At 38.6% G+C, this 14,169-nt stretch overlaps 1 protein-coding gene across 1 annotated transcript; it reads left to right on the forward strand.

Annotated features, from left to right (window-relative positions):
- The first annotated feature begins 2,311 nt into the window (after window positions 1-2,311).
- Window positions 2,312-4,059, forward strand: LOC121369943 (piggyBac transposable element-derived protein 4-like). The gene is made up of 2 exons (XM_041495026.1): window positions 2,312-2,462; window positions 3,092-4,059. The coding sequence occupies exons 1-2, from the start codon at window positions 2,312-2,314 to the stop codon at window positions 4,057-4,059; spliced, it is 1,119 nt and encodes a 372-aa protein (XP_041350960.1).
- Window positions 4,060-14,169: the final 10,110 nt, after the last annotated feature.

Raw genomic sequence — 14,169 nt, forward strand, 5'->3', positions numbered from 1 at the left:
TTTTCACTTGTGTCTGTCACCAGCCACCATTTTTAAAAGTGGAATTTGTGCACTCATGTCCTTTATCGATATATATTAATTACCAGGACCGTACCTCTAGAAAATAGCATACACATATCGGGTTTAATTTGCATAGTGTTTCATTTGTTTCTATGCTGACAGAAGGAGTGATCAAACTTAGATCTAAAATGAGACATCATTGGACAATACAGTTAGTAATTAGCTTTACCAGTAGGTAGAAAGTCAATGAAATGACTAATGAAAAGTGGTCTATAACTAGGTTTATCCATAGGCCATGTGGCTTCCTTTGACATTGTTATATGTTGAAATAAAATGAAAGATGGCTATTTTCTCAATTTGGTGGATGATAGTATGTCGGATTTTGATGTTTTCACATATGACGATATACATGGATAAATTTTTTGTGTAAATGACAATAGAGGCTTCCTACTGATGTCACAACTACCTAAGTAACCACTTCCGGTAGCCATTGCGGAGGACAAACAAACTGTAAAACATGGCCAGTATAGAAAAGTATTACGAATGTTTAGACGACTGCAACAAAGGCATTTATCAGGGTGGGAATTGGTGAACTGTAAAAAAATGAGGAAAGCTGTTTGCTGGCATGGTATCCAATATAGCGGTGGATAGTGACACAGCCCAACAATTTTCAGCAATTGTCAAAGTTTAGTCATAAACTGGAGACATTGAAGAGGAAGGGTCCCTTTTAGGCCTCTAATCAGCTTAAAAGATGGAAATCATCCACTTACAAGCGCCAGCCATTTCATGTTACACCAACGATAGGAAGCCTTCCGGGCCTGGCAGTCAACCTACCGGGAAACCGGCTCAATGTTGACTGCAACCTGCAAACCCAGGATTGCTGCGACCTTTTGGACCTTCACCCTCCTCTTGACTCAACTGATCAACGATTGCAACCGTAAGCTTCAGGTCTGTCCAACACTGGTCGAAATTACCACAGTCGGAAGCAAACTCCAGCTCTTTTGGCATAACTGGAAACTACTTTTCAATGATCCATTTGTGACCCACACCCCGAGGGATGGCTACCGCTTGCTATAGTCTTTCATCCCACCCTTAAATCTCTCTCCACAGGAAGGTTGTCACTCTTCCACACACATTCTGCTGTTACAGCAGGCATTCAACAAGCTAGTGGAGAAGGATGCCATCAGACGGATTCCAGTACAACATGTCACTACTGGCTTTTATTCCAAGATCTTCCTGGTTCCCAAGAAAGATTCTGAAGAGACAACCTGGCCTACTTCAATTAACACTACTTTCTTCCTCTACCAAAGTGAAAACCATGGTTCAACCAGTCCTCAAGGATGCTTACCCACACGTGCCCATCCATCCAGATCACCACAAGTATCTGCGGTTCATCTTGCAACAAACTCATTGTGTGTGGATGGTCCTGCTGTTTGGTATCTCGGTAACTCTTTGGCTGTTCACCAGGACAAGGGCACTGATATCTTGGTTCCTCCATCGTCAGGGTATTTACTTTTACTCGTATCTGGATGATTGCATGGTGCACACAATCTTGAAAAGGGGCCTAGAAAGTGACATTGGGCCTTGAAAAGTATCTGATTTTCATACATGTGCCTTGAAAAGTACTTGATTTTACATAAAACCTAATAGTGTTTTTATCAAATCAATTGAATCGTAACTGGCATGAATTTTGGGAGAAATTCCAGACTAAAAAATACATACATATCAACTGTTTCGTCACTGTGTGTGAAAAAGATGTTAAGTAGCAGCCATGTGCAGAGATATAATTGGCATTGTGTGAAAAAGGTCAGGCATTCATTCAGAATGAGTAATTCTGGAGTTAAATCACAGACATGGGTCACTACTGAATATGCCACCTAACAAACGTGTATAATAGACGGTGGGAGAAGGCCTGCTTGTGCATATGAGAAGCTAAAGGTGATCGTCACAAGCGTATTCTGTGTGGTGCAACACATAAAATAGCAAAAATGGAAAAGGTGGCTCTGAAAAGCCATTCAAATGGAGAGAAACACAAACATGCTCAAGTATCATTTAACCCTTACAGCGATGAATCCCGCTGTACCGGGATCCGCGATCGTTTTTACTGACGACGAATCCCGCTGTACCGGGATTTGGAACCTACTTTGAATTTCCCTCCATTTTGGTAATACGATTACCCACAATCACTTCCGTTTTATACCACTTCCTTTCGTAACAAGCATGGCTGTGTAGAGAGAGATTTTTTTTACAAATCAACGCACTTTTTGATTTTTAGCGAATTATTTTCATCGAACGTTACATTTTTTCAATGATGTCCGATTCCGAGAATAGTGGATCAGAAAGTGATTCATCTGATGAAGAAAATAATGACGATTTTATGTTATTTCGAGACGAACAAGAGATCGGACGACAACGAATTTTGGCCATGTTTGAAGATGACGACGATGAGATTAATTTTGATGGTTTTTTTACCAAACTTTGACAAGGATCCTGCTTTCAGTTTTTCTAATGAACAATCGGACGACATTTCTTCAGCTGTTTATTCGGGACGACCAGGTCCAATGCGGATTTTTGACGGAAGTTGCTCAGCACTTGAGTACTTTCAGTTGTTTTTTACAGATGACTTGTTTGAAAACATTTGTTATTGGACCGACAAAACCGCGTGTTACAAAATTGCCACCGATCCCAGTAACAACAAAGCTAAAAAGTTATTTTGGAATTAGACTAGCCATGCTGATGTGTGTTGACTGCCCCAGAATTGAAAGATACTTTTGTGAAAAATCAGACAAGTGGATATTTCATACCCCAGGATTTGCAAAAGTGATCACGTACTGCAGGTATATTCAATTGAGTAGATATTTACATTTTTGTGATGAAACTGATGCTGACAAAAATGACAGACTTTATAAAGTGAGACCTTTCCTTTCTTACATCCAAACTAAGTTTGAGGAAGAGTATTATCCATCTAAGAACATTTCCATTGATGAATGCATGATCCCTTTCAAGGGCAGATTGGGATTGAAGCAGTACATAAAATCAAAACCAACGAAATGGGGAATAAAGGCATTTCTCTTGTGTGATTCTGCGACAGCGTACTGCTACAGATTTGAAATCTATGTTGCTAAGAACAGTGTGTTTGAAGGGGAAAATATTGGGCTAACAACAGCTGTTGTTCTGAATTTAACTAAAGGAATTGAAAACATGGGACACATTTTGTACACGGACAATTTTTATACCAGCCCTATCCTTGCGTATAATTTGAAAAGTCGTGGCATTGGAATTGTTGGAACGGTTCGTAAAAACAGGAAAGGTTACCCCAAGCAGCTTGCTGACGTCAAAGATCGAGATCTACGTAGGGGCGAGTGCAAGTGGATGATGTCTGATGGTATGTTGGCGTTGGTGTGGAAGGATAATCGGTTGGTCCACCTGCTTTCAACAGTTCACCAGCCGGATATAGATGTTGTTTCGCGTCGAAACAAACAGGGAGTTTTGGAGGATGTGCGATGTCCACAACTGATAAAGGACTACAACAGTAACATGGGTGGTGTTGACAGGAATGATCAGATGTGTCACTACAGCAAATCTGCCAAGCAGTACAGATGGTACATGCGTCTTGTACTAAAGGGACTGTTGTGGTGTATTTTCAATGCATACGTTATTGAGGGCCACGTGATCGATCACAAACCTGGCAGGGGACGAGCACGTGATTTTCAACAGTTCATCGATGAACTTGTTCATTCTTTGGTTGGTGACAACAGAGCTATTCGGAAAAAAAGGAAACGACCAAGTGTAGATGTTGAGATTCCTGATCGTCTTCTGGATATTGGAACTCATTTTCCGACAACCGAGGATGTGGACAGTACAAACCACACCTGTGTTGTGTGTACAAAGAAACACCATGTTTATTCCAATGCAAATGGAGGAGTATCAAGAAAAGACAATCCTTGTAAATTGACCAAGACAATTTTTAAATGCAGTGGTTGTGCCACTTACTTGTGTGTAAAGAAAGGTTCGACATGTTTCCGAGATTTCCATACCAAAGTGGAATATTGGCGATAGTCAATTCACTTACCTGTGCAGTTCACCTTTTTATATTTACATTTACTGTTTACTTGTTTACCTGTTTACCTTTGTGTTTCTTTGACTGAAGAATTCTTATTGTACTTATTATACTTCATGTGTGTGTATGTGTGCAACACACAATTCTGTGACATTTGGATTGTGTATTCGATAATATGACATTGGACAAAACTGTGTGGATTTCAATTGTATACAGGTATTATTAATTTTTTAAGGTTTACACTGAATAATAACAATATCAAATATATTTATACATGTATTCTTCACTTGTATTAAAAATGTGACTTTAATTTAGTTGAAAACAAACAGCTTTTGTGTTATTTCTTATTTTCACCTGTAATTGCAATTTATTTGACAGGTAATAACAATTTTTTTTTTTTAAATATCACAAACAGTCTTGTCCTTTTATCTCACTAAATCCAAAAGTTTGTGCTTCTAACTATAAAACTTAATCTAAGACGGCTAATTTAGTAAAGACAATGGCAATTTGCTAATTAGGTCAAGGAAGCCATCGTCAAGGGTCAGCTTGTTAGCAGGGAGCAATCGGTGAAAGGGTTAACAGACAAATTTTTATCAGTTGTGACAAGATACAACAATAAAATCCAAGAGATGCTCATTTCCATTCACACTGAAGACCAACAACATGCTACCAATATTGCCTTAAAAATTACTGACTTTGTAATAACAAAAAATGACGTACTGAAAGCAGAATTTGCCTGGGTTTTACAAATGATTCAAACTCATAATTCTTACCCATCTAATGAGAATATTACTGTCTATTAATTACAAAATAGATGAATTTATTTAAGGAATTGAAATTGTATTTGGTAATGTATGGGCAAGCTTAGAACCAGTTTCAAACACTGGCTCGTTCGCAGCGGTCAGAGTAACAACAAACGTAACATCCGGCTTTTATTGCCACCCTTTTTTATTCCTTTGTCTGAAATCAACGCTATCATCTGAAAAAAAAAATTGGCAGAAAAATAGTAACGAAAAAATTAGGCGATCGAAGAGACCTTTAGCAAGTTCATATGCGACAAAAACATAGGCAAAAAAGACGGCTACTGCTAGTGCTCGGCATCCAAAAACCTAAGGTGAGGGAATCGACTTGGCGTCGGAGGACAGTTCTGGACATTTGGGACTTCCAACAATGGCTGACCTACCGATTGATGTCCAGCCAAGTTTACTGAAGGTAATACTTTTGAACAAGTTATTTTGCCAATCGAGAGTGTACATACTATGATTGGTTTGCATGTGGCTGCAGCAACAAAAGGAAAAATAATTAAAGGAGAGTATGTAGATTTGGCGACCTTGTTAGGGAACAAATTTAGAAAGGAACGACATGATTTTGGTTATCAGGGAAGAGGATCAGTAATAAAATTAACGACAGAGACCTGGACAAATGCATTTTTAACCTTTGTTAGTTTTTATGTGGTAGTGCATCCAAGCAATATTCAAGAGCTCTTGAAATACATTCATGATATCAGGCTGGGGGCACTGTGTACCGGTGGGCTAGGGTGGAAAGTCTTACGACGAGCAGTTTCATCTCAGAAAAATGTGTGGACCCATCAAGCTCTTGGGGAAAGATTGATTACGAGTTATGGCTGCTGTACATGTCTGCCCCAGCCGTACCCATTGTTCCCATGAAACAAGCTGGCAGTGCAATGCACAACAGGTGCTATGATTTCAATTATAAGGCAGCGTGTTTACGTCAAGCATGTAATTACTCTCGCATGTGCATCCAGTGCAGGGGGAGGTCATCCATTAGTGTCCAGTTGGGCTCAAAAACCTGGGGTGTCACTTCTACATTTTGTGCCTTTCCAACAAACACAGGAGGACAATGACCAGAATAATAAGGCCATGGAAAGAGCTTGGGTGCAGATAAATAGTGCGACAGGCAAAGAGGCCATTGGGCTGGTGTGATGGATACATATTGTATGCTGATATTTCCCTTAGATCTCCTTCGTTGTTCCTACCTGAATGAGTGCATTTAAGCAGTACAGGGACAGACATTTTTTTAAACACACTGCAAGGGGCACTGGAGTGTTTCAAATCTGGAAGTAACATGGCGTACCCATATTAGACGGTTGTAGTGCTTCCGACTATTAATTTGTTGGGGTCACGGCTATGTGATATAACTTTAAGTGTCTTCGGCTGCTGCTTGTAATGTCTGATGGCTCTGCTTTCATCGATGGTGTATACGTAACAAGATCAAACCTCAGACAATTCATGTTGAGAAGTTTCTTTTATATCTCTGGAACAGCTTGAAGCTCAAGGGATCGACAATAGCAGTCATTGCTAGTCCGGGATTAGGCCAACAGGTCCAAGTTGGCGGTCGTTCCAGATATCAATGCTATTATCAAGGGCTTTAAACACGAAGACCCGATTCAACAATTTCGGCCTCCGAAATAGGACTAAAGATTAAATCAATGCCGAAACATCCTACACATAATGCGGTGTTTGATAGCAAATATACATGAAGTTATAAGATGCGAAGCCGAATGCCATCCGAACATTTGGTCTTTGCATGAAGCAGCAATATCAGTTTTAGAACATTGATTTATCCAATATTTTGGAAATGCTTTCATATTTTATTGTGCCACCCTGATGTATCAAACCACCAAAATGTTTATTTTATCTTGTGCATCTAAAGAAAGATCCACAGATGCATTTATTTATAAACATTTCATGGAAATCCATGGATTTATTTTTGACTGGCCAATCGGGCCACTCACAGCAACACTTTGACTCACCCTTACAACTTATGAATGGCCTGCGACCGATTTTTGTTAAAAAAAGAACTAATACAAAAGAAGGAAATTATTATGTTGTCACGGGACCCACACAATCAAACATCTGGAATGTTTTACCAAGGCTCGGTCTTGGAATGAATAAGGTGCTTTTATGGCCGTATGACGAGGAATTAAAAAAATACTAAGCTGACAGCAATTCTCCCATTCGTGTTGCACGTCACATCCGCTGACCTTCACCCTAGAATGCCTAGCAACCAGTGAACTGGGTGAAAACAAATGGCTCATTTACACTGAATTGCCCATCAGTGTTAGACATTTTTGCCCATTGAGAAGCACAGCACTTCTATTTTCGATTCTGTCAGTAGTGTCGTTATACTGTAACTACACCTGAACATGATATGTTGCGGAGAAAAAAAGAAGTTAATTTTACTTAAAGTTGCTGTATAAACATACGCATATTGCACATGCATAAATGTGCATGTTATTACATACTTCCTATGTTTTTTTGAGTCAGTAGTCTCGAGTGTCTATATGTTGACATCGTTTGCAGTGACGATTGGGTGTTTGGTATAGTAGACTTGGTATATTCTGTAACAAACTAAAAATCTTTCTGTGAAACATAGCGTAGTGGAATGTGACGAGTTGTTCTGATTGTAACTAAATGGAAAGTAAAGACGGACATGGCGGAGGTGTTCCAATTGAACCTATGAACACTTTTACATGGTCGTGGTTTTTCTAATACATAATTAAAACCGGCCGAGGCATTCCAAATGGTTTTAGACTGGGGAAGTGGTCGCTATTATGTCCCATATCGGTTTGGTTGCGCAGATACTAATAGGAAACCAGTTGAAAACAAAAATAAAAAATAACTTTCCGATCTCTTACAAACATTAGTTATTTGCATTTTGATACATAATACAATATGCCGAAAACAGTCATAGAAAGTACCGGTACATGGACATGTAATTGTCATCTCAGGTCTGGTATGGTGGGATGTGTGTCACACTTTAAAATCTAATTGTCAAATAACTGTCAATCACATGTTAATTGTTAAGATGGGCAGAACTCTGAAACTACTGAATTTCAAACAAGAATTAAAAAAAGATTTTTTAAATTAAAATAAATTAACTAACTTTTTTTGGGGGGTGGGGTGGGGGGTATTTCTACTCACTTTGGCAGCCTCATTTTTAATTTGATTGAGGAACAAATCAAAATGGAGGATTAATATATATATATATATATATATTTATATATTAAGTATCAAAGGGTTATTTTCTCAGAACATGATGCTGCACCTAATCATGACTTCATATTACGGATCAGGTCCCCATGATCAAATGGATTTGGTACTATCAAATTCAAATCACCGATAACAGACCCCTATCATACAGTAAATGCTCACAGATTAAGTTACACGGTCTTTAATAGCTTACAATACAGGCAGTTTTGTGTGTATGTGTGTGTAAGAGAGAGACAGACAGAGAGGGGTGATGACTACAGAAACCGACTGCTATTAGCCCGGCTGCCAAGTTGGAAATGTTTGTATATATATTTTTTTCTTGATGGATTTGTGTAGGTGAGAGTTATTAACATTTGTGTAATGGATATTGAAATGGGTGTAATTTGGTCTTTTAGTCCACATACAAACAAACAGAGAATGAAAAGAGCTGGACAATCCTGCTTTTGAGTGATCAGTCACCCTAGGCAGGTAAAAATGCTACTGGCCTAGTGAGATTAATAAGACTGCTGCAGCCATTGTGGCTATATGGAAAACATAGTCATAAGTAATTGTGGTCTCAGATCTAGTATGGTGGGATGTGTGTCACACTTTGATACCTAATTGTCAAGTGACTGTCAATCACATGTTAATTGTTAAGATGGGCAGAACTCTGAAACTACTTAATTTCAATCAAGAATAAAAAATTAAAAAATTAAACAAATTAAATTAAATTAAATTAAATTAACTTTAGTTTTTAATTTCACATACTAGTATCACATTTTAAAGTTTATTCCTACTCACTTTGGCAGCCTCACGTTGAATTTGATTGAGGAACAAACCAAAAATGAGGATTTAAAAAAATAAAAAAGTATCAAAGGGTTATTTTCTCAGAACACGATGCTGCACCTAATCATGTATGTATGTTATGAATCACATCCCCATGACCAAATGGATTTGGAACTATCAAATTCAAATCATCAATAACAAGACCTCTATCATACAGTAAATGCTCACAGATTAAGTTACGTGGTCTTTAACAGCTTTAGATACAGGAACAGGAACAGGGAGGGGGAGAGGGAGGGGGAGAGGGATTGACATTTGTGTCACACACACATTGAAATGGGTACAATTTGGGACACAAAGGTTTGTTTACAATGAAATAACAAAACAAAAAAAACACCCAAAAACCCTTCACAATCCTGCTTTTGAGTGTTCATTGGCTCCAGGCAGGTAAAATTTCTTGTAAAATGCCACTAGCCTATAGTGAGATTAATAAGACTGCTATAGCAGTGGCAAGGGGAAATAACCCTTATGCACTATGAGCATTACATCCAGGTTTCTTTTCAAAACTTAAATTGTAGAAGATAAATGTCTAGGAATCAGTGAAAAATTGTAGTTTACAGGACTTTCAAAAACAGAATAATGGCATAAAAGATTTTGTAGATATTTCATCTTTCCACGGAGACAAGTTTTGGTATTTGCTCAGATGGAGCTACAAAGCACTTCAAAGAAAAATCAACATTTCAGTTTTGCACCAATATCATAAACTCAGGAATTCTTGCAACAGGAACTTTTTTGCTATGTCTCACGGAAAAAGCACTGTAGATGGTACAATACCATTTTGGTGAACAGTCGAAAGGGACAGTTTGGTGTAATGAAGACACAAAGCTATGAAGTGCATAATGTTACACATGTACATATAGGTCCAATGCAGATTGTGCTGGAAAATTCACATCTATGAAGAATTGTTTCTCCAACATTGCCAATGACTGAGAATATTTAAAAGTAAAACATTAACTTATAAAAGACAAAGGAAAATAGGGCACTAAACATCTGACAATATCAGAACTTTAGTAAATAAGTACCAAAGTTGCCAGGCACATTTTTTTTAACTATCAACAAATGTTCTACAGATTATTTGATCAACTATCAACAAATGTTCTACAGATTATTTGATCAACTATCAACTTATCAATACAATCCAGTCAAGGCATTTTAATATCTTTTTCAGGGCTCACCCTGTACAGTGCCTAATTAGCCAATTGCTAATTTTTATACAAAATGGCTACAAAATGTAGTCATTGGCTAATCAAATATTCCTCAAATTAACCACATTTTAATAAATTTCAAGGAAATACTCTTAATTTCAGAAAATTGGCTAAACCAAACAAATTTCCAGTGTGAGCCCGGCAAACACCCAAGCTATTCTTCTTACTGGACAAATGATAAAAAGTATTGGAGATGCCTGGATTCAGAGAAATCATGCCAAGAGATACATGTACCCTGTAGGTTTTTGCAGACACAAAAATTTCCACCTCAGTGACAATTAACTCAAGATGTGCTAAGCAGGGTGTCTGCAACAGTTGGCAGATTTTTGACAAAATTAATTATTCTTATCATTACTGTATGATTTTCTTACACATAACCCTAAACTTAACCCATTTTCTTTCTAGGGGAGGCCCCCCATACCCCATGGCATGTTGACTGTGGTTGCATTCAATTCCATAGCAACACACCCAAACATTTCTTTCTGGCAGAAACACTGCTAAAGGATAGTCCGTACTATGGCCTTTTATTGACATTCTCAGAATTTTTTCAAAAGATTTTCATCTTGCCAGAGAGGCATATAATGATAAAAGTATAATACCCTTCAAAGGTATGACCAGCTCAATGAAACATATGCCAAACAAGCCCACAACTAATACGGTTTATTTTGTTATTTTTTAAAGACTTGAAGCATACAGATGCAATGACAATTTCGGTAATGCAAATGACCTTGCTAAGGAATTCAACATGGAAATCCCAAATGTGACCAACTACAAGGACATAAAACTCAGAAAGCCAGCTTCCTGCATTTCCTTTCGAGAGGATTGAAACTGACGGAGACAGCCGTCTGCACATTAACTTTTGATCGGGGTCTGAAACAACTGGAGTAGCACTTTAATGATCGAAAGCCAGGGCATGGAGCAATTAACCCAAGAAGGTTCCCCTATTAGTTAGATGGTATCTGTATCGTTGATAGTTTTAGAGAATTAGTGTGGCCATTATTTCGCCACGCGTCCATAAATGACAGGACTGCCAAAGATGGGACCCAGCTGCCAAAAACCAAAGCAGGGGATTATAAGCTGGGAGTTCTTTCTGTATAGGGACTTGGGTAGCAACCACGTACAAGGAGGCGGTCGAAACACTGTCTGCTGAGCAAACTATATTAGTCCAGTTGACATAGGTAACTATATTTTACTACTCTGTGGTAACTGAAAGGTATTTTGTTGTGGAATTCAAGTATCATAATTATGTGTATTCATGTTTTGCTTAGTGTGGGAAGGACAGCTGGTAATCTAAGTCAGACTGACTAAAGTAAACTGTAGGCATCTCTTACCCAGAAGTTACGAGTAGTTATAATATCTATAACTGGTGATCCTAGTATCATGACCTGGTAAATTTTAGGTCCTCTGAATATTGGATGTAGAGAAGACTGAGGATAATAATTATTCTAAGGTTGGGTGATGTTTAACTGTGAGGGGTAACTATATCCCTAATTGCCAAGTGATTAAGTTTATGTGTGGTGCTCAGCCTAGAGGTGGTGTGCCACTTGTTGCAACAGGCCATGTAAGTGCTGTAACACTTACCTGGTATTATATAATACATATTTGAAACTAAACTTGTGTTGTTGTCTTTCTAGTGGATTCAACGTTGGTTAATAGTGTGTGCGCACACACACACACACACTCTTGTTCCCTCAATACGCCTAGAGCCAAGATACTTGGATAGAAAACTACCCGATACAGGGAGACCTATATGTATATGTTGGGATATTTGGAAAAATACTGTTACACCCATTGTGGGTTTCTGATTCTGTTGCCGGGGGGAACTGAGTGGTGGGAGTAGTTGCCGGTAATGGCGTTAGAAGTTCCGTGACAGAAACATACTTGCAACCACTCTGAAAGGTTTTTGACAAAAGACCTAAAGATCTTTATGATGGTTTTTTGTTTTTTAATTTGTGAGGTATGTGTCGGATGGTGACTAGTTTTTCATTAGGTCAGTGTGCAAAGCTGGAATGAAGAAAACCCTCACATACACTGTAGATATTAGTTTCGTTAAGTTTGGCTGTGTCAGAGAATGCCAATGTGAATGTGGAGCAGGGATGGGGCCTCAAGCACACTGTAGATATTAGTTTTGTTAAGTTTGGCTGTGTCAGAGAATGCCAATGTGAATGTGGCGCAGGGATGGAGCCTGAAGCACACTGTAGATATTAGTTTTGATAAGTTTGGCTGTGTCAGAGAATGCCAATGTGAATGTGGCGCAGGGATGGGGCCTCAAGCACACTGTAGATATTAGTTTTGTTAAGTTTGGCTGTGTCAGAGAATGCCAATGTGAATGTGGCGCAGGGATGGAGCCTGAAGCACACTGTAGATATTAGTTTTGATAAGTTTGGCTGTGTCAGAGAATGCCAATGTGAATGTGGCGCAGGGATGGGGCCTCAAGCACACTGTAGATATTAGTTTTGTTAAGTTTGGCTGTGTCAGAGAATGCCAATGTGAATGTGGCGCAGGGATGGAGCCTGAAGCACACTGTAGATATTAGTTTTGATAAGTTTGGCTGTGTCAGAGAATGCCAATGTGAATGTGGCGCAGGGATGGGGCCTCAAGCACACTGTAGATATTAGTTTTGATAAGTTTGGCTGTGTCAGAGAATGCCAATGTGAATGTGGCGCAGGGATGGAGCCTGAAGCACACTGTAGATATTAGTTTTGTTAAGTTTGGCTGTGTCAGAGAATGCCAATGTGAATGTGGCGCAGGGATGGGGCCTCAAGCACACTGTAGATATTAGTTTTGTTAAGTTTGGCTGTGTCAGAGAATGCCAATGTGAATGTGGCGCAGGGATGGAGCCTGAAGCACACTGTAGATATTAGTTTTGATAAGTTTGGCTGTGTCAGAGAATGCCAATGTGAATGTGGCGCAGGGATGGGGCCTCAAGCACACTGTAGATATTAGTTTTGGTAATTTGTTAAGGAGAATTTTTGACATGCCTATTAGCCAGTTGTACGAACCATGTGACATGGAAAGATATGCTCATGACCACAGATATTTTTGTAAAAGTAATGAGGATTGTTTTCAAATTTTTAGAAAGTGCTTTCATAACTGATATTAGTGATGAACAGATTAGAGAAATTGAGGTTGCTACCAGAAAACAATCTTCATGTAAACGATGGTATAAAGAGAGGTGTAAACGGCTACAGACATCTCGACTTGGACAGATATGCAAAGCAACAGAGCGAACTAACTTTCCAATGTTGGTATGGGCATTGACCAAATCAAGTAAAATAAGTACTGCTTCAATAACACATGGGCAAAAATATGAGTCCGTTGCCATAGCACAATACGAACAGTTAAAAAAGTGCAAAGTTAAACAAAGTGGCATTGTTATTAACAATTGTTATGTTAAAAAAAAGCACAGAACCGCCCTAGAGCTGAATTGATACAGTACACATACAAATCCCAGTTGCCCAAAAACATTGTACTTTGGGTAACTACCTATGATCGCAGGCAACCAAACCTCCATAAATTTTCCAAAGACACAAACATTCTTCATACTAGTGAAAGGATGGCTAAAACTTTAGTGGCCACACCCATCACCATCGCTGAACGTAAAAATGTCACCTTAGCTAACATTTTAAAATGTAACCAACTGTGTCGGATAAAAAATATACCCCAGGCTCGGGGCTGCAGCCCTTGTGGGCGTTCTAAGTGTAAAACTTGTGCTGCTATGCTCACCACAGACTTGATCACCAGTAAAACTAATAAAACTTTTTTTTTTAAAACCACCCTCAACTATGCTTCATCGTATGTCATATACTGCCTTACTTGCAAACTTTGCCAAATACAGTATGTTGGACAGACCATTCAAACATTCAGTAAACGACTTTCTGGTCACAGACATAACATCAAATATAATTTAAAAAACACCCTCAACTGTGCTTCATCGTATGTCATATACTGCCTTACTTGCAAACTTTGCCAAATACAGTATGTTGGACAGACCTTTCAAACATTCAGTAAATGACTTTCTGGTCACAGACATAACATCAAATATAATAAAAAAAGATAAAACTCAACA

The sequence above is a fragment of the Gigantopelta aegis genome, chromosome 4, assembly GCF_016097555.1.
Source record: "Gigantopelta aegis isolate Gae_Host chromosome 4, Gae_host_genome, whole genome shotgun sequence".
Classification (NCBI taxonomy): domain Eukaryota; kingdom Metazoa; phylum Mollusca; class Gastropoda; order Neomphalida; family Peltospiridae; genus Gigantopelta; species Gigantopelta aegis.